This window comes from Podarcis gaigeae, assembly GCF_964106915.1.
Source record: "Podarcis gaigeae genome assembly, chromosome: 11".
Classification (NCBI taxonomy): domain Eukaryota; kingdom Metazoa; phylum Chordata; class Lepidosauria; order Squamata; family Lacertidae; genus Podarcis; species Podarcis gaigeae.
In genome coordinates, this window is record NC_139687.1 from 28,960,745 (window position 1) to 28,983,323 (window position 22,579).

Genomic DNA, 22,579 nt, shown 5'->3' on the forward strand with positions numbered 1-22,579 from the left:
ATGAAACAGTCAAATGGTGGAGTTGTGATGCTGGAGGAGTGGAATGAAGCCATGGATGGAGAGAATTCTTGATCTGGCATCAAACGCGACTGTGCTATCTCTGTTGGTGAGGAGCCATTGAGAGACCTTCAGTCTGCCATGATCCCTCCCCCAGAAGTCAACTGTGTTTCTTGACAATCAAACATTCTCACTTTCAATGTTTGAACACACACACTACCCTCTTAATCATTTCAATTTTCAGGTGGGCATCTCAGTTCCAACCCCTTAGCTGCTGTCATCTCCTTACTCAAACCATACCAAAATATGTGATAAAACCCACATTCAGCTTAAATAAATGATGAAATTCATACTAATTTTAATGAATTGGGATTTTAAAAATTAAATTTATATACCATTCAAAGATCACAGGGTGTTTTATAGGATTGCAATCTATATCAGGAATTAAGTAAATACAGTGATGGAAAAGGGAAAAATGAACATGGATAAAACTATGTGGGGAAAATATGGCTTGGTATTGTGGGTTATCTTTGCCACTTCATAGGTGGCTAAACATTCCTGTTTGAGGTAATTTGTGATCATTGACATATAATCACAATCATAGCAGCTTTAAGCTTAAGATAAAACACTTACATCAGGTTATAAAGTTTTACTGTTGCATTATACAGTTGAATTAAGTATTTTCTGCTTTTTTATGTGATTTTTTTCAAGGAAACATTTTCATCTTCAAAGGATTTCTGGGGGGAAAACTTTAAAAACACAACAGAAATGTCAAAAATTAAAAAGTTAATAAAAAGATTCATCATATTAATAATTTCACCTCTCTATACTTCTGAGGCATGCTTATGTTGACAATACTGTTATATAGCTTCAGATTATGAAAGGCAACAGATGTTGAAATTATTGTTCATGGTAAATGGTTTGCAAGATTAGAAAACCATCCAGTCTTTCTTCTAAAACACATACAAGGTGATGTAATTAGCTGGGAATAGGTTTCTCTGCTGAATCAGAAGCTGCAACCTAAGCATACATAGCCGAATTGCTTCCACTGGAATTCCTAAGGTTTCTGAATAAACATGTTGGTTCAGGATGTAAGACCTACTAAAACAGTCAGATTTACTTATGAGTGTGCTTAAAATAATATTCCTCAAAGTACAGATATTAGAATGGCATCACATGATTGTTTTTGTGATATTTATTTTCTTCTGTAATGGGAAGAAATTGATTCCAAATGTGTTGTCTTGACCCCGTACTCCATACATGGTAGTGCCTAACCTTAAATGATGCTTCTCCAGTCTCGGCTGTATTTACAGTAATTACGTGCATAATGTAGCATATTATTGTCTGGACTTCCTGTTTAATCAGTACAGAGCTTCTTACAAGTGCAGCTGAAAAGGGCAAACAAAATTAAAGCTTTATATACCAAAACAAGTTTGATTTGCTAAGCTCCCAGCATTCCAAAGTACACAAATTTGTTCCACTAAGTTTTCCGATGGTTTGCAGATGGGCAATGATTAATCAGAGAGCTAACTGAAGTAGTTTGCAATTAAACTGGAAAGCTCTGAAGCATGCTAATTGAATCAGAAAATTAGAGGCACTGAGCAGTAATTGGCTATTTCTCATGCAGCAGGTGCCAGGCCACTCATCTGTGGAACAAGGTATTTAAGGCACATTAGCACTAGTAAAAATACTTCTTGATATGGAACAGCTAGATTTTCTGCTCATTTTCACCATGGATGCCAAAACATACAGCTGGGATGTCTAGTGCTTCAATTCATGTTAGTTTCTGTAAGATAAGCACGTAGGAAGCTACCATCATGCAACCTGTATATACACCATGGAGATGTTGTAAGTGACACTAACGTACAGAAACAAAATAGATAAGATATCTATATCGGCCAAGGCTCTATTGGTAATCAAGGATGAAGACAATGAATTACACAGAACTCTTTAACAAGTGATAACATGCTTGTTACAACGGAAGTTGGGCTAGTAAAATTGCTCAATTTATGTATTTTGTAGCTGTTACTTATGTGGGGCAAACATAAGCTACTGGCCCCCAAAAGACCTCAAAATCTGCTACAATTTTTCAGGTCTGCAATAAGGTGGAACTCTTGATCTGGAGCCTTCAGAATAGTTATTCACATGAAAGGGGAAAGAGTGCCGTATAAATGTACCCTGCTGCTCTTAACAATTGCCATTTGTCATATAAAGGTAATTTGGAACATTGCAGCTTCTAATACTGTAGAACCCAGATCAGGATGCTGGTGGCTTATGTCTATGTATTATCCCAGAGTGATCTCTTCATGGTAGCTAAAAGCAGTTCACTGGAGAAGGTGAAAATCTTATGGGTAGAACTACAGCTTATCTTCAGTGGTTAAATATTGTGGTGGTGCATGCCCAAGTCCTAATGCCACATTCCTGAAACTATTTGTTTGGGTAAATGTTGGGATTCCTTTGCAAATATGTGGCTTCTGTAGTCTTCCAGTAAAATCAGTGTAGTTTATTTACTTCTGAGACAATATGTTTATAATAATAATAATAGTAATAGTAATAATAATAATAATAATAATAATAATAATAATAATAATAATAATAATTGTAGACTGCCCGATACCTGTAGATCTCAGGGCGGTTCACAACATGAAGTTACAATTTAAAAACACATATACATCATCATAATAAAAATAAAGACAACCTAATGTGGATGCTGTATCATATGACTTAAGCCGCTGCCTTGGGCAGTGGAACTCTGCAGGGCCGTGCCCCCATGGGAACCCCGCCCCTGCCACCACCGGGGTCATGTAGCTGCACCTTCCAGCCAAATATTCTGAGAATTATGCAAGATCTCATAAGATCTCACCAGAAGCAACCACATGACCCCAGTAAGCGAGGCTTCAGTGGGAACAACTTCCTGTCTTGCCTCAGGTGGCAAAACAGGGTTCGCTCTTATTTCTTTCAAATTTTTAAAACCCACTTAAGATTGTTTCACATCATAAAAACTAATCAAAATACAAAAGGGTCACCAATATTAAGCCCAGCATCATGATACTAAATTCAAATCAAGTGATTCCAGTATAGCTAAACTGCTAGGGAAGGGAAGAATGGTGCTATATACAGGTAGCAAGAGGATGTGGTTTTCTAGATCCAAGCACCATGCAGATTCACTGACTTCTTACCATGCCCTTTGACAGCTGCTCATTCTTGCACTCGGTTAAATATGTTCACTTATATAGGTCACCTCCACTATAGCTTTGCGGTGCTAAATATTTGCAGAAAAGCTGTAGAAATTAGTTTCTTGGAGATATGTTTTGAATATTCAAATTACTGAAGTGTGGATTAGTGAGGTTTGGCTGTTACATTAAGAAATAAAATCAATGTTCCCTTATTTCTAGATAGTTTTGAAATTTGAGAGGGGGAGAGTTGAATATTACTTGAAGATGCTGGCACCATAAATCTAATACTGCTGTGAGCTTAGTAGATGCATAAAACCAATTCATATTATGTCTCAGCATGAGTTTATATCTTCTAATTAGTACCACCATTTTATGTAGAGCACATGCTATGAAAGTTTGTTTGTCGTGTCAACAGAGACCAAAGGACATACAGTAGTTCTCTGCTAGAATAAGAGGACTATGTGGAAACAAAAGGCTTGTACCCTAAGCAGTAGGTAATCAGAAAAGAATGTAAAAGAATTAAGTGCTGTTGTGGAGATAAAGTTATACCCATTTTGCAATGAGCATAGGTGGTTCTCATGATATTATTTTTCTCATTATTAATTAGACTTCAGTAAAGTACTGTTCTTTAAAAAGTGAATGAAAACATTAAAAGCTTAAAAGCTTCTATTCTGACAATTGAAAAGTAAAATTTTATGATATTCAAATGCTAATCATATCACTTAGCAGATGACTGAAGAAAGTAGTGTATTTTGAATAGAGGCATAAATTATAAATTGTAAACAGTGCATGGGGGATATATTGTAACTCCTTCTCATTTAAATTAAGACAGGGAGCTTTTTCTGAAACATATTATGTGACTTCATTAAGTTTTAAAATGCACTTTATAATGTTTTATTAAGATCTTTTGGCAACAGGCTACAAACTCCCATGCTATAGCAGTTCAAAGTTGTATAAAGAACTTGGCTATAGCTCACGAGCACATTCATATATTCCAATATTATTTCTACACTTTTCTGTGCTGTTATATAATAAATGTACCTCTCTAATGCTGCTCTCCTTGCCCACAAATATGTTTTTGCTTTTTTAAAAACTAAAAACATCTCAAACATTTACATGATCAATGTTTTTTGCTTGAGGGATAAAGTTTGCTCTTCCATAGACAAGTGAGAACATATTGATCATTTTATTCTATTTGCTATTTCTAAATTCAATATACCTCTTGAGTCGATAAGCGAGATCGAGAGCATATTCTTTTTTTGTGTGTGCCTGCTTGTAGCTTGTTCTCAAGATTCAAGATACATTTTTGATTAATCACAAATGCTCTGGGGTCATGGAGAGCAAATGTGTTTGTGGAGTGTCAGCTGATGCTGTCAGATAAATGTCTTAAGCTTAGCCAGGGTTCATGCCCCAGCTTTAGGCTGTGCCAAATGTCTCCCCTTGTTGAGGAAGATAACAGCTACACTGGAGGCGACTGAGCTGTTTGTTCACTGAAAGGGCTGACCTTGCCATATGGGGCTACAATCAGGTGAAAGAAATAGTGTATGTTTTAATTGAAACTTTTAAGACAAACTTTACTCTTCTTAATTTTACTCATTATTAATGCAGATGAATTCACTGCTTCTAGTGCCATGTTAGCTCACTAACTTTGCTTCTTCTTACAGTTTCAAAAAAATAATTTCGTCATATAAATTCCATTTTGTTATTTCTTTCTATGCTAATATTCATTTAACATTGTCATTGTGCGAGAAGGAAACAAGGATGTTTTTGTTTTGTTTTTCTAGTTTCAATGCCCGTGGGGCTGAATTCTCAGTACAAACTAGAAGTTCCAACTGTGGGATTGGAAGGAATTGTTGAACATTTTCATTTCACATTTGTCTTCAAAATAACAGTTCTGAGCCTACAGAAAGTGTCATATAATGTAACCTACAAGTATGTCTCCCTTTTGACTTCTGAGTACCTGTTTAATCACATTTGCCACATCTATAGCAATTTGTCTTCTATTACTAGACAGTACATAAATAAGAAATAGTGGCGCAGTTGGTCTGTTAACACCTGGAGAACATTTTGTATCAAGCCTGTCTATGATTTGTAATGCTACAGGCAAAAGCCTGTATCATATGGTGGTGCATAAATAAGTGAAAGCTCTCTGGGCTACTTGAGGACTTTGTTGTAAAACACCTAAAATCAGGGCCTTTCTTCACCTTGTCATAGATTGTTCTTTGCTTCAAACACCATGATCTACTTTTTCTTTCCTCTTAAAAAGTTCATACTGTCATGGGTAAATCAATGGGGCTAATTAGACACAACAATGCTGTTAAAAATGGAGAGGGAGAAAATAACACATCTGTCATGAACTCCCTCTTGGAAATGAGACATTTTAAATATTTTATGTTGAACACAAAATATCTTGAGGAGATTGTTTCATATTCTGTATTCCAACACAAACCTCTGTGTGAGAAGAATAATCCTGCTTGAACAAACCATTTAAACAGTTATTTTTTTAAAGGAAAAAAAGCTTCATAATGTTTTCAATATCTCTTTTACTAAAGAATATATAGTACATAAAATGTTTTATCACAGATAATGTATTCAAAATTTACATTTGGAGACTTTTGGCACCCTAGCAACTTGTCCGTGTTGCGCCACTGCATAGAGGAAAACATGTAATTTGGCATCATAAGATGAGAAAGAGCAGTGGAAAATCTTGCCAACAGAAAGAACATTCTCTTTCCAATTATTTCTCTTCAGCCAACATCTAAATCAAATTGAATGCAAATATTTTGCCTATTAGACTAATCTGAATTGTATTTCTAGCAGTTTTTCCTGCAAGATATATTTTCTCCTAAGAAAAATATTTAGCACATAATTTATATCATACTTTTCAATGACGTGAAACATTTCCTGTTTTCAGCTTGCATAATTTGTGCATCTGCATGGGTTATGCACCTGTGAGTTTGAATTAGAGCATTTAAAGCTATGTATTTAGGTTAACAGAACAGTAGTAGCAAAAACTGAGTGAGGGAAAAGAAAGTGTCCTACATGCTAGAATGACACAAATTACATAAGTTGTGCATTCATTAATTTCTAAGTCATGTATGTAAAGCATCTGCCCATGGACATATTCCTTGCTGTGTTTTTTAAAATCCTTACTAAGAAGAGAAATGTCCCTATCTGACATTTTTTTAAAGGTTTCTCCATTAAGACCATTCTGTCCCTTCTGTGAAAACATATATTTCATCTTTGACAACTGTTTCATGGTACTTGGTGTTACTGATGGCGCATGCACAACTTCTTCTTCTTCTCTCTCTCTCTCTTTTTTTTTTACCCCAGGACAGCTGCCAACTGCAGCTGACCCTGCTGTGTTTTCAGCTCCAGTACATCTTATAAAATAAAGTAGTGTTGTCATGCTGGAAACATATTTGAGGAAATAATTCATGACTATAGTTCACCAGACTGAAAGAGAGGCTCTGCATAGTGTAGAAATTATCTTTTGGTTTCTGAGTGAATGGTGACAACCAAAACACTTCATAAGGCCCAGTTCAAGAAAGAGAGTAGGCATGAGTTTTGGCAAATATTGCCACTTCTGCCCTCCGGCTTAGTTTAAATGGTAAAGCAGAATGAGAAAGAAGCACAGTGGTGATCAGAGAACTGAATATTCTGAATAAACTCTTTATCCAGAGAGAGAACTCTAAATGATCACAGTCATGCTTCATAACATGCATTCTGTTTGTCTATCAGCAAATGTGCTTACATTTGCCAAATTCTCAGAATCCTGGCTTTACACTAAAACAAGCAGGCTTCTTGCACTCATTGAGGAGAAAACGGTAAAATATGTTCAAGCTCAAAAACTGGAGGTCTGATTGTGATCATGCTCTCAGTCCCTATGCCTGAACTCCCAGACCTTTTTCTCCATCTTTATGCATTTCATTTGTATGGCCTCAACTAAATCATTCCCCTTCCATGGCCATAGTTACAAACTGGGGTACACTTCATGCATTAGAACTTCCTGCACAGATAGTACTTCCATGTAGGAAATTGCTTGTCACAGTTTAATGAACAGTCACATGTGACAAATGACACTTGTCTAATTTGCTGCATGCACATGGTAAGAAACTCTGATTGGTTTCCTCTGAAATAGACTCAACTGAGTTTGCCTTCTGTGGTTCCGTGTATACAAGGTGTATGCATTTTCATATGCAGAAATTATATCTAAATAGGATATTCATATGCTGTAGTCCTGATAAAATAAAAGGCCAGCAGTTATATTTTATTGCATTTAAAAATACATCAATATTCTGATTTATAGAAAATTAAGAGAATATCCTGCTTGGTCATTCCAACATGTAATTTTCTATATTGTGAACCTTTTCCTATTATTTTGCTTTTCCTCTCCTCCTTTTAGCGTTGATAGATTTTGGGAGCAATAACATTAAGTTACTATCTTTGTAGATACTTTTCCTGGTTCAGTGTCCAATAGTTTAGGAGGGGGAAGTCTCAGGGAGAAACAAATGTCATATGAACATCAACTGCATCCTTTTCATGTAGCTTCCTATCACTTTACAATCTTATGCTGAGTGGAAACTGAATATGTTTGCAACCAAGCTACTTATGAACAGTGCCATTTCTATGTTCTCAAAGAAAGTGTAGCAGGAAGAAGAAGTATGTTTTTGGAATATACCAAAAGATAAATGGTCTTTCTATGTAGCTTGAATAATTAGCTGTCCAATGAAGTTATCGGACAGGCACAAAGATAAACTGTGTTAGCGGATAAGAAAACTTTCAAAAGCAAAACCTTTTAGACATATGGAATACATAGGCCAACACTTAATTTGTCCTATTATTTTCTTCTGCATAAGTGTCACACAAAATATGTAGACTAGATTGTTGGATGTCTGTTGAAGATGCAGGTTTGAGAGTGACAAATGAGATTTACACTTCAAGTGATGGGTTGTTCAGTTATATAAATATAGCCTAGTGATTAAAAGTCTTTGTGCTAATGTGCTAGCTCCTAGCACCATCATTATCAGCAATGTAATAAGCCCAGCTTTAGTTAATTTAGCATCTAAAACAGAAGCATACATTTTATTGACTTATCTGTGCTTTATCTGTAGTTAATTGTATATGAAATGGATCCAGCCAATGTTTTAGATCCTAACCCCACCCCACCCCCATAGACCAACTTTGACAGGTGAATGGGGCCACCTTGTATCGTTATGAAGTTATGTGGCTTTGCAGATGTTCACTATAGCCTCCAATCACCTGATAGATGGTTACTGCAAGCCCTTTTGATGATCTAGCATCAGGACCCATCAGCTGACTGGTGCTGGGAGCACACCTTCAAAGGGAGTTTCTATAACTGCTGATTGGCAGTTACAGTGAGCACCTTTGAAGTCCATCCACAGGTGTGGTTAAAATTCAGACCACATCTGCAAACAGTCATTTCTCCTCTGCAAACCAGCGAGTTTATTGGGGCCAAAAGTGTGTCTTCAATGGGGCTTGCTGACAGTGCCAGTCTGCTGATCAGTACTGACAGCTACCCCCATCAGCTGCATTAGGGATCTCCCAGTGGGAACAATCGGGAACTCACTTTAAGTTTCCACTTGTTCCTTTAGATTGTTTTTTACCTGCCCCACATGACACCATGCATGGGGAAAAGTGGTTGTGATTTGAATAAAACATGCTCCTGGGCTAAACTGGGAACTGTGCTGAGCCTAATTAGGCCTATGGGCAGGAGGTTCCCCAACCCTGCATTAACTGCTCAGAAACCCTATTCTATCTTACATAAGCAGCTCCTTCCCCATCTTCCCTGGAGCTACTTAAGAAAGACCTGTGTGCCCTAAGGGAAGGCAGAAGTAAGGGAGCCCAGACCAGGTTGCACACACACCATCAGCTCCTGATAGAACATTCTATGGCCTGAGAGAAATGTTGAAGCAGCTCCTATCTTCCTGGAGTTCTGTGTGCCCTGAGGAAAGATGAAAGCCCAGTCCAGGAAGCTTGTGCCATCATCTCCCACTTAGCCTGAGAGGATTTTGTCATGCCACATTTTATATAATATATTTGTTTTAGTACTTTAAAAGTAAAAACTGCCTCAAGTGCCTGGGCACAGAGGTAGTATATAAATCTAATAAATATATATACACTACCAGTTTCCAGGCTGTCTGGGAGTCAAAAACCTTTACTAGTCTCCCCCTTCCAGCACTATCTGAAGACTGTTGCCATGGCTAAGGAAGGGAACCAAGAAGAGCTTTGCTGTAGACCAGGTGTGAGTCTCATTGTCTCTTCCCCATCTCCAGTGCTTTTTTATGGGGGTACACAGGGGTATGCGTACCCCTAAACATTTTGTGAATCTTTGTACTTTGGTCCATTTACTGTATTTATTTTTCCCAATTTGAACTATAAAATGGTGGTTTTCTTGAGTCAAAATGAGAGTACCCCTAAATATTTTTATAGAAAGAAAGCACTCCCCTTCTCCCTCAGCAGCAGCATTGTCCCTGAGTAACGGAGGCAAGGAGAAGTATCTTTGTTAGTGGGGGGAGGGGATGTTCCTCTCCTTTCACCATGGTGGCAAAGGGAAAGGTTGAGCCATCTAGGTAGCCACCTTACCACAGTGCCACCTGTATTTGACCCAATCTGTAACCTTCCACGACAGACATTAATGGAGCCAGTTAATTCTGTGACAGTTCCTTTTTGTGTGTGTGTGTGTGTGGCAGAAAATGAACCAAAGCTCTCAAGGACACCATTTGAGTGGAGGCAAAATCTATAGCCATTGAGTGAGGGCAAAAGAGAGGCCATTCACTTTCATTAGAGGAAATATCTCACTATTCTTGGTAACACATTTGGAAGTAAGGCAAAATCCCTACAGTACTTACAGTAGGTCACTTGATTCAGGGATTTCCTCATCCCAGCTGCATACCCCAGTAGCAATTTATTGTCATAAATTTCAGTGGTTCCCATTGATATCTGTGGGGCAAAGTAAAGGGCCTGCAATATGCAACACAACTGAAGGGTCTCTAGTGTCACAGGCAAGTTGGGGAGACACTTTTATTTCATTTTCCCTAATGAGAAAAGGACACTCAAGGACACTGGTGATGGTGTCACCAAACACTGACAACTTCACCTTTGCTGTTATAGGGTTGTAAGGGGGACTAGCCCAGTCAGGAGCAGAGACAATTGACCTCCACATTTCATCATGGTCTCATTGAGTCATTAAGTCAGTGATTACCGGTATATTCCAGATTTCATAATTGCCTCGGAGTGGGCAACTCTATGTATTTCAATGGGTGGAGAATTCAATAGACTGTCCCCTAACAAATTTATAATATGATTTTTAAAAAAGCATTTCTGCTGAAGCTAATAAAGTACACAGTCCAGTTCATGTGATTATTCTCAATATGTTGCTCTTATCACTGGAGACTTGCAGTCAAAGATGTGATGGTTTATAACAGATAAGCTCTGTAGGCAGTGATATTACTGTGGCAATATGCAAGAAAGTACAAAGGTAATGTTCATGCTGCCATGGAGCTTTGAGATAGAATTAGATGATCCATAACTAAAAGGTCCATAAACCAAGCCTATTCCTCCAGCCCCTAGCGTCACATTAGAAACTGGAAATGAAAGACCTTGTAGGACTGACAACAAACTGCTTTTCTAGAAATCTAACCGTACAGATTCATTTGCCTGTAAGATTTCCATTTTTATGGCAGAGTAGGGAAATTCCAGTTCTGTTCATACAGCCAATTATTGATACCAGGTTTTCTAGTCAAGCACTCCCTATTGTTTCCTGTTCTCTCTTTCTCCCCCCACCCCAGTCTTCTAAATTCAGCCTAATAATCTCCTCATGACCTGATAAGAGACTCAAATTTAAAACAGGAAACAGAATAGAATGAGTAGTGAACTGACTTAGAAGTGGGGCCATAGATCCATGGTAGAGCACATGTTTTGCATGGTGAAGCTTCCAGGTTCAGATCCCAGCATCTCCAGGTAGGATTGTGAAAGTCCTTTCTCTGAAAACCCTGGATAAATAACCACTGCCAATCACTATATAGGCTCAATTCTCTGACTCTCTATAAGGCAGTTTCTTGTGTTCCTATGACCTTCATTGGGATCAGTGGCAAAGTACACTATGGGAAATCTATTCAGAACAAATGATAGACAAGGGAAGTATGCTATTCCAGTACTATCCCTAGTGTAAGCCAAGCATCAGCAAGAAATAGTGCAGTGGAAGCAGGACCTCATCAGCTGACATGAATGGAGAAATAATGCTAGAGGCTGATTCATATTTCTGAAACTTACCTCTAATTTAGTAATCTCTTCCTTCTTCTATATGAACCACTCACAATACATGATGGAAGCACATGGAAGATTGGCTTCTCAACATACTGAAAATAAATAACGTAATGCAAAATTTGTTAGGTACTGTATATATCTATCCAGAATTGACTGCTTAGGGCAGTTACAGGTTTTGAGAGGTTAGCTATATTTGTATCTAATAAATCTAAAGGTGTCTAGTGTCTGGAACTATCTTGGAAAAGTCTCCTGGGAGCAAAATAGTCTGGGAATGGGGCATGGGTTGTAGTATCTGCACTAGATTTAGGGTGGTATGGGTGCTTCTCCTGCTCAGGGCGCCAAGCTGAGGGGGTGCAAAATAATAATGATAATGATGATGATGATGCCTATAGTTATACAGTACAGGTATCTGCTGAGAAGTTCCATAAATAAGCAACTGTGCCAAAAGGAATTACTATGAAAATAATAAGTATTTGGGGAGGGGGTATAAACAGAACGGAAGGGGGCGCATATATATTTGTCCTTTTCAGGGGATGCCAAATGTTGTCCATGTTACCTAATTCCGCCCCTGGTAGAAGTAGTCATTGATCTACTTCTTGCACCTCCAGATGGTGGAGATGTCAGGCAGCATCCAGGCGCCTAGGCATCTTCACTTGGTTGCAAGTGGCCAATAGCCAGGTGCAAAATGCACCTGCCGCCTGGCAAATTTCAAACACTGATGAAAAGCCTTACGTAGCTATGTTCTACAATTTTTCAGCTTACAAACTATGCTGTGTCCCTTTTTAGATTTCTTGTTCTATCTTGGTCCTTAAATAAATAAAATAGTTTTAGCAATAGACTTGCATTATCCAAAAAAAAAAAATCATTACAGGTTTCTACATTTATTGTAACTGACCTTGAAGCTTTAGGATGTGTTGTTTTAAAACCCAAATAAATAGCCAGGTGCTGTTTGGTGACACATGCCTTTTCATTTAAGCATGGATGGAGAATTAGATGCACTGATAGCGGCTGCTGATAGATATCAAGAAACCCAGAGTTCACACTTCATTAAAATGCAGGTTAAATTCTTTAAAGATAGCCATTCAGGTATCTTGTGTAATCTTCTATCAGGATTGTATCTCCATTTCAGTTTGTAAGGCACTACCTGTTTGGAATAGGATAAAGACCCATTGTTATTGTCAGACCTGTTTCAAGCTAAATATTCTTCTAGTCCTTTGTGGCTGCCATTTTTTATCAGGCATTCAGAACAGCTTTCCTTTGCTGATCTGCCATTTTCGGACATATCACTGTTTCACTTGTATGATTTCTGGTGAGACAAGCTCAGACCTGGCTGCTTTTCTCTCAATAACAGAGAAAAGAAATGTCTCTGGTGCCTACTCTGCAGAGAAAGTTCATTCATGTGTAAATTATCAGTTGGCCTTTATTTGCTTGGCCTGTGGAGAGTACACATGCAGATAAAAGGCTCTGTGGGTCAGGGTTTAGTACATGCAGGTTTCTCCAGTGGCCACAATGGCACTGTTAGAATTGTTGTCAAAGATTATCAGACAGGCTAGGATGTCTTATCATTATTTACTTGCAGTTTACAGAGTTAAAATAAAATTCTGCAAGCAGGATTCTATTAGAATGTTAGAACAAAATCCACAGCATGACTACTATAAGAAGTACCTTTCTTAATGAGAAATATATAAAGATTCATAGAGATCTGTTTAAGAATATCTGTTTGTTAATATCACAATGTTTCTTTACTTTATTATCCGCCTACCATATCACCCTCTACCAATAATAGAAAGCAGTTTCATTGCAGTGTCTTCAAAATTTTTGTCTTCCTTATATGTATAGTTGCTAATGTGACTATTGAATCATGGGGAACTGCCTTAAATATGCTAAGATATTTATTGCACAATTGTATATTCTGCGGTGATGTTTGCACTGGCATAAGAAGTAGGTAGCAGCTGCAGTCTATGTGAGGCTGCAGAAAAGTTGTTTGATCTACAAGATCAGTAGCCTGTTACTTGGTTGCCTTTCATTGAAACATAATCAAGAATCATTAAGGCCTATTAGCAGCTGTGTTGTAAGTACATTTTATAATGCAGTTCTCAGAGCCCCAGTTATCCTTACTAAAGTAAAGTTGTTAAGCTACAACTGTCTCTTAGTTACAGGAGGTTGATCATAAATGAGATAGGATACTAAGCTTTTGAAATGGAAATTCAAGACCCACAGGATTTGATCCATCAGGTCAGCTTCAATTCAGACATTTGGGACCAACCTGCCATTGAATGGCTGGTACCCAAGGTCATAGCTGGAAAGAGCATTATTAACATATCTGCATATATTTGTAATGTTATCATGAAAAGAAAAGAAAAATTATCCAGAATGACAAAATTGTTTCACATTAGTTTTATTTTTTCCTTCCTAATCATTTTCTTTCCCTTCTTACTAGTGATATTTTATATTGGCTGCATTATTAGCATTCACATACTTAACTGTTTTGCTTGCTTTATTTTTAAAGTTGCCCTTTGAAATTATATTAGTGTTGATAGTTTGACATTGATTTCCTTCCCTTGATACTTTGTTATTTGGGCATTTTAAATGCCTAACTAGTTTCTCTAGAAGAAAAATGCCACACTATGTGAGATTTAAAACCATATTTCTTGAATGTTTCCCATTTGGCAGAAGGAAGGAGGTGGGTGTGAAACTCACTGAGAAGGAAGATCACTTGGTTCTTCAGAAAGGCCTCAACACAGCTACTGGTGCAGGAAGAGAAAATTCTGCAGAACTAAATATTTATGGTGTCATACTTGCCCTGGCATTTAGAATACATCTTATATGGTATAGTCCAAAATGCAGATGAATGAAAGCACTGAAATCAGTGATTCATGAGAAGTATTGTGACAGATGTGAATAATACCATTATGATTGCTGTTGCAGATTATTTAGATAACTAATCTTGTTTCTGCTTTTTGTAAAATGCTGTACAGTCTTATGTGATTACATAAATATGCCCATAAGCTAACAGAGCAGAAACTGTCTCAATGGGGAATGTAAGGAGGGTCACATATGATTATATGGATTTAAGTAGAGTATGTTCCCGGGTACTTGTGTGCAAAATATAGTAGGTGTACATATCTGTGTGGGAGCCACTTCTGTGCAGCAACTTTCCAGACCTTCCCTGAAACATGTAACCCGGTTTATCATGCAAATCTTCATATGAGCTACCCAGAAAAAGCATATAGTACAGTTCTCCTGATACTCCACCACTTCAGAATGCTGTGTCAAAAACTTCCAGGCTCTGGAAAGCTAACATGTCAGAGAGAATGTTTGTAATCTAGCACAGAGACATGTGATTCCCCTACCTGCATTCTGATGTGGTATAATCAAAGGAGGAGTTTAATATCCTCCCCCCATATATATATATATATATATAAATTAATTCAGTTAAAAGATTTCCAAATGGTGTGACAAAGGAAATCCATCACACATTCATTGACATCAAACCCATCCATTGGCATAAAAACTCCAGGCACCAGTGTCATCAGGCTGTGCAGTTGTTTAGTCCCTGTCACTCCCTGGTAATTATCAGGGAATCCACAGGTGGTTATTGAACCATCATTTTTTAATCAGTGGAAATTATTCATCTCTTTTCACACGCAATGAAAGCTCAACTATGATATTACAATGTTTGGCACCACTATAAAAAAATTCGCCTTGCTGAATTGGACAAAGTTCTAGTTTTGAATTCTACTTCCAATAGTAGAAAGGTAACAAATAGGACATGAGAGTGATAGCCCTGTTTTATTCCTTTTTTGTGATGGGTGATATACTACTTCTGAACATCGAGGACCCACTTAGCACTCTTAACTAATAACAGTTGATAGATTTATCTTTCATGAATTTGTCTAATCCTTTTCATAGCCATCTAAGTAAGGGCCATTTCTCCAATGTGCAGTGAATTCCATTACTTTTATATATTGTGTAAAGAAATATCTATTTCAGTCTACTACAGCCCATCCGTTTTATTGGATAGCCCAAGATTCAGTACTATATTGTGAAATAGAGATAATCTAGTCACTTACTACACGTTGTTAATAATAATAATAATAATAATAATAATAATAATAATAATAATATCATCTTTATTGTCATTGCCCCCTCTCGGGGACAACGAAATTACTTGGCTGCTCCATCCACCCAGGTAGGGCACTCCACACAAAATCAAAACAACTATAAAAACACTAATTAAAACAATACAGTATAATACAGCAAGGAAGATTAGATGACTTTCAAAGTCCAGGCTTCCCATTCAGGGCCGAGATCGCTCTGGAGAAGAAGCTGTTCTTAAGGCGGCTCGTTCTTGTCTTCATCGTCCTGTATCTCCGTCCCGACAGCAGGAGCTCGAAGAGACAGTGACCAGGATGCGATGGATCTTTTACTATGTCCAGTGCCTTCCTATGGCACCTTGTGGCCATAAAGTTATTGATTTCTGTAGTGTTCCCCTTAGACATCTTCTCCACCCCCAACACAAACTAAACTGGACTTGCCTGTGGCTGCAATGTAAGTTTACATATTGGCATTATATTTACAGTTTTCTTTTCAATTCTTTTGTAAATGTTTTCTCTTCCCGGACAAATGATTTCCAGTAAGCCTTTTCACTTCAATATCTTTATCTAGTTGGCTGCAGCCAAGTTAGAGCCATGCACGATACAGATGTTTATTATGAATAAAATGCCTTCAGTGCCATAATGTGCTTTCACATGGGAGTGTAATATCACAAACACATATTTTGCAACAGGTTTTTTAAAAAACAACTTGTGAAATTTTCCATGAAAAATGTTCTTGGGGAGGAGATGACTTCATGTGAACTGTAGTAAATTTATACGCAATAAATAAATTAAATCAATAAATAAAGTTCCACAATAAAAACCTGTCTGGAACTACTACACTGGGCAAAGAAAGTGGAACCAAGGGTCTTTGGAAGAAAAACTAACCTTGGCAGAAGTCCTCCCAAGTACATTAGAGGAGCAGAGGGAAAGGAAAAGCATGCAAACCCAAAGCTTCATTCAGCTCACAGAGTCTTTTCCACTTAGTGCTAAACCATGGTTTAGTGTTGTATGTAAACTGGGCTACTGTTCTTCTGGCTCACTTCCAGCATCTAGTGAATGTAAATAAACATTTGTTATTGGTTTTTATTTTTATATTTTGGCTTTTCTTATAGTGAATTTGTGCTTTTTGTTTCCCAGTTTGTGCTCTTTTTCAATTTCCTCATGTGAGCACAATTTAAAAATAATTCCTCTTGCCTTTCATAACTTCCTTAATTTGCATTTTGTCTATGAGCATTCTTTGGCGCTTTTGAGTCTTTTCTGATGAGTCCTATAGATTGCTATTGAATCTATATTATAGTTGTTTTATATAAACTACAAGCTTCGTAATGATATTTCAACCTTCAGTACCTTCATTTTTGAGAAACTTCCCCTCCTGAATATTGATGAAGGAATATATTCCGCTCATATATGTATGATTGTGAAAGCACATTTGCACCTGATCTTGTGTACCGCTTAGGTTTAATTCAAGAATCACTTCTGCTCTTGGTGGTCCTTATTACCAAAATGTCATAAAACATCATTTATTATATCCAGAAATAACATATGAATTTACAATTTATGCACTCATTTTTTAAACAGTTGAAGCCACTCATTAGTATTGCTTTTTCTACTTCAGCTACCTCCTTGGTTTATTTTTTACACCTCAAAATTAACATCGTGTTTTGGTGAGGGAGATTCTTACTTTAACCATAAGATTCTGCCAATAGAAGTTTGGAAAGAATTCCTGCCCCCCTTCAGATTTCTAACTTAATGGACTCTATACCTTCTTAGGATTTTAGAGGAACACTACCTTCAATAAACTTTCTCTATCCTTGTGTAGGTTTTAGATTTACTTTACTGCCAACACCCGATTAACAGTAGTGATGATGGACAGATATGAAACTAGAAAACAATGGAAACGATTTGTTAAATAGAAATACAGCTTGATTTAATTGAATTTATAGAAGGCTGTTGAAATCCATAGTTGTGTATCCATTAACACTGAAGTAGGCATTGTCACACTTTTTGAACTGTGACAAGCATCCAAGAACCATGAAACTAGTTCTATGAGCCCAGAGAAACATTAGCTTTCTGTTCCTTGAACAGCATTTTCTCATGTTTTCTGGCAAACCACTTTTGAAACTGAGGGAAGAATCAAAAGCAGCTTGTGATAGGATATGAAGGGGGTGTCAGGTGTCAAAGGAAAAAACCTTTACAATTTTATTCAGCTATCACAAGCCCCTTACAAAACGCTATCCCAAGTAGCTGTTTAGATCCAAACATCTTTGAATTTGAAAAACAGATAAGTCATGAGCTATTTCATTTTAATAATATCAACCTGTTTGTACTGTAACAAAATGGTATTTGGCAGCTATCTATGAATACAAATATGTTTCATATCTATTATTATAGTACCTAATACACAAATATACCACTTTTCAGCATATTAACAACGCTTTGTGGCAATTTTCCTGAAAATATAGTTTATACATCTGTGAAGAGATGTACATGAAATAATTATATGACAAAATAAAAATGCCATAGGTAACAAGCAGATTTGTTTATGAGTATAATAATCTTATTTACCATAATAACTAAACTCAAATATAAGTTATTTATAGGCCACATTTTCTGTTTTACTGCTCTAAAGAAGCACCTTTGACTCCTGAAACTAGTAGCATGAAAATTACAGCCCTATTATATTGCAGGTGTACTATGTACTCTAAAAAGAAATAGACTGTGTAAACCTTACAGTACAGGTGAAACTCGAAAAATTGTGAATATTGTGAAAAGGTGCAGTAGCTATTCAATCCATAACCCCTGCAATGGGTTCCTGAGCCTTTATATGGTCTCTCAGTCTGGTTCAGTAGGAAGCACAATCATTGGGAAGGCTGCTGACCTGACAGTTGTGCAGAAAGCCATCATTGAGACCCTCCATAAGGAGGGAAAGCCTCAAAAGAAGAAGCTGGATGTGCTGTATCGAAGCACATTAATGGAAAGTTATGTGGAAGGGAAAAGTGTGGAAGAAAAAGGTGCACAAGCAGCAGGGATGACCGCAGCCTGGAGAGGATTGTCAGGAAAAGACCATTCAAACGTGTTGGGGACTTTCACAAGGAGTGGACTGAGGCTGGAGGTAGTGCATCAAGAGCCACCACACACAGACGGATCCTGGAGATGGGCTTCAAATGTCGTATTCCTCTTGTCAAGCCGCTCCTGAACAAGAAACAACATCAGAAGCGTCTTACCTGGGCTAAAGAAAAAAAGAACTGGTTTGTTTCTCTGTGGTCCCAGTCCTCTTTTCTGATGAGAGCAACTTTTGCATCTCATTTGGAAACCAAGGACCCAGAGTCTGGAGGAAGAATGGGGAGACACTTTCCACAGTTTGTGTTTATTTGGGGAGCCATGTCATCAGCTGGTGTTGGTCCACTGTGCTTCATTAAGTCCAGGGTCAACACAGCCGTCAACCAGGAGATTTTGGAGCACTTCATGCTTCCTTCCGCAGACCAGCTTTATGAAGATGCTGACTTCATTTTCCAGCAGGACTTGGCACCTGCCCAGACTGCCAAAAGTACCAAAACCTGGTTCAGTGCCCATGGGATTACTGTACTTGATTGGCCAGCAAACTCACCTGACCTGAACCCCATAGAGAATCTATGGGGCATTGCCAAGAGAAAGCTGGGAGACATGAGACTGAGCAATGCAGAAGAGCTGAAGGCTGCTATTGAAGCATCCTGGTCTTCCATAACACCTCAGCAGTATCACAGGCTGAAAGAAGAAGAAGAAGAAGAAGAAGAAGAAGAAGAAGAAGAAGAGGAGGAGGAAGAAGAGTTTGGATTTGATATCCCGCTTTATCACTACCCGAAGGAGTCTCAAAGCGGCTAACATTCTCCTTTCCCTTCCTCACCCCACAACAAACACTCTGTGAGGTGAGTGGGGCTGAGAGACTTCAAAGAAGTGTGACTGGCCCAAGGTCACCTAGCAGCTGCATGTGGAGGAGCGGAGACACGAACCTGGTTCCCCAGATTACAAGTCCGCGTTGAGGTAGTAATTGATGCAAAAGGGGCCCAAACCAAGTATTGAGTACATATGCATGCTTCTACTTCTCAGAGGTCCAATATTGCTCTATTTGCAATCCTTGTTTTGCTGATTTCATTTAATATTTTGATTTTCTTGGATTGTTAATTTGGGGTTTTCATCAGCTGTACGCCATAATCATCACAATTATAACAAATAAAGGCTTGACATATCTCGCTTTGCATGTCATGAGTCTATCTCATATATTAGTTTCGCCTTTTAAGTTGAATTACTGAAATAAATGAACTTTTCCATTATATTCTAATTTTCCGAGTTTCACCTGTAATTGCTGCCACTGAAGAGCATTCTTACAATTTACAAACAGCATAAGCCATAGAATAAAACTTTCATAAATAACATTTTTTAAAAACACCTATTTGATCCTCTTATGCTATTTCTGATATTTGTGAATACTGTTAATACAGGTTATAATGTAACAGAGAAATCAAATATATATTCTAGCCAGTGTAAACTGTACAGTCACTACTGCAAGCTAATTTAATTGTTTCATCTGAAACACACTGAACTTTGAGGTGATTTCAGTATCTTCTATTTAAACATTTCCTTGAACTTTTTTTTTTAGAATTAAAAGACTCCCTTTATATTTAAGATTCATAAGATTTCAGCCCTCCTGAACCTATATGAGTTTTCTCTTGCTTTTCCCGAGGGATGATTCTTGAATAGTTTGAATGGTCACACATCTACCCAGGACCAGTGTTGGCACCTGACACCCTTGGACAGCTGCCAGGGCCCAAGCACGCCTTTAAGCCCCACTATTAACATCTGCCCTAGATCCCCTTTCCTTTGCAATTGGAATTTCCCACAATGCCCCTGAAGTAGTAGTGTTCTGGGGCATTAAGAGAAATTGTAATGATGCTGCTTTGATTGCTCCAGCCATGTAAGCTGCCGTGACCCACCAACAGAAAAGGGAGCTCTCCAGATTGCCCAAGGCACCCCAAACCCTGGACTGTCTCTGGGAATAAAATGTATGATGCACCAACTTCCAGGTAGTTTCAACCATTGCAATGATACCAGTTTCACTAAAGATCTAGTCTGTCTGAAATACAGACTGCAGAGCTACAATTTTACCATCATGGTGATCAAAATTACCCTTTTCAATGCATATTATTTAGAAACATGCTTCAGGGTTTACTGGGAGGATGTAGGTTTACAGAGGTAGTTGGTGCCTATTTTGAAACATGTTGATGTATGGCACATGTATGACTTGTGAGTTCAAATAATGATCCACATTAAGAAAAAGTCTAATTTTCAGAGTATCTTTATTAAATGTAGGCTGTAAAAGGTAAAGGTAAAGGTACCCCTGCCCGTACGGGCCAGTCTTGACAGACTCTGGGGTTGTGCGCCCATCTCAGGGGCCAGCGCCAGGGGCCAGCGCTGTCCGGAGACACTTCCGGGTCACGTGGCCAGCGTGACATCGCTGCTCTGGCGAGCCAGAGCCGCACACGGAAACGCCGTTTACCTTCCCGCTGGTAAGCGGTCCCTATTTATCTACTTGCACCCGGAGGTGCTTTCAAACTGCTAGGTTGGCAGGCGCTGGGACCGAGCAGCGGGAGCGCACCCCGCCGCAGGGATTCGAACCGCTGACCTTTCGATCGGCAAGTCCTAGGCGCTGAGGCTTTAACCCACAGCGCCACCTGCGTCCCTAATGTAGGCTGAGTAACATCTAAATCAGAACATATGGCATATCCAATTTTTAATGTTCAGTTATCAAACAGTCAGTGGACTACCAAAAATAGTCACTATCATATCACTAAGAGTTATCAGTGCAAAGCATCTTAGTCATTTTGGCAACAGCAGCAAAAAAAACCCTAATGTAGAATGCTTTCCAAAGATAAATGGGAACTCTTTGATCCTGCTATTAGGCGTAGGGTTGTTTCAGACATTTGAAAATGTTAATTAGAAAACCAAATGCTCCTAATTTAGCACATTATCATTATAATGTTTAAAATTATCTTATACTATTGCATGTTTACATTATAGATCCATCTTTATTGGCTCTATGCTGTGCTTCCCTTCTTTTTCTTCTGTTGAAATGTCAGTTTTTGCATTAACTTATACACTGCTTTACAAACACTAAACTTCAATTTGCTAATGCTGTTGGTTTAGACTACTACTATTGGCTTCAGTTAAATCTGCCACTTTTGCATCCAGCACTTTCTAGATGGTTTGCATCTTTCTGCAGAAGGTTTATCCTTTAAATTAGCATGGCATTTCACTGCACCACCCCATTTTTAAAAACAGTATTATACAGGCAGCATCCAATTTGTTGTGTATCAATAACCCTCTATAAAGGCATGATCTAGACATCTTATATGGTTGATTTTTAAAAAAATTAAAAGCTTTTCACAAACTCTGTATTTAAAAATAAGTAGGTGTGCAACCACTGGAAAGTTTCATATAAGGGAATGTGGCCACTGGGCTAAAAAGGATTCTTCAATTCTGTTATACTGAACATTGAACAAGATAGGTGAACATCAGGAACTTTTTTTTTTTTTTTTTGAGCAAGGGCCTCAGATCAAAGTTAATACTTGGACTCTGCCTCCTGTAGAAAACACTGGCCGTCCCAGTCTACAGTGAATTATTTTACCATTTATCTGCTGGAAAGGACCATACTAACAAAGGTGCCATATTTCCTTTATAATATCAGTGATTGATACTGACTGAAATTTAAACTATGTTTCGCATTTGGCCCCTCCAGACATTATTCTGTTTCCATGGCAGCATGTTCCTCAGACTAAGTCTGTCTCTAAAACATAACACAAAAACTTATTTATACAAAATGTCTAGGACTTGTTAAACAGAGCAACAACAAAACCCCATGGGCCAACAATTGTTAGGCATAGAGGCAGTAGAGGTAGAACTATATGCTAAACAGAACTATTTCTCCCTGATGCTACTTGTTTTTAGAAATACTTTTCCTTGGTGTTTGTTCATTGGTGTTTT

At 38.0% G+C, this 22,579-nt stretch overlaps 1 protein-coding gene across 7 annotated transcripts in view; it reads left to right on the forward strand.

Moving 5' to 3' along the window:
* The window catches only part of ARB2A (ARB2 cotranscriptional regulator A), a 211,560-nt gene that overhangs the window by 171,670 nt on the left and 17,311 nt on the right, over nucleotides 1–22,579 (forward strand). Inside the window, exon 11 of one of the 7 annotated variants that reach the window (XM_083703283.1) lies at nucleotides 14,136–14,170. The exons of the other annotated variants lie outside the window; for them this stretch is intronic. Coding sequence (XP_083559409.1) covers nucleotides 14,136–14,155 — 20 coding nt within the window. The 3' untranslated portion in view covers nucleotides 14,156–14,170. Of the gene's footprint in view, nucleotides 1–14,135; nucleotides 14,171–22,579 lie in introns of those variants that run through there. 7 annotated transcript variants of the gene reach the window in all.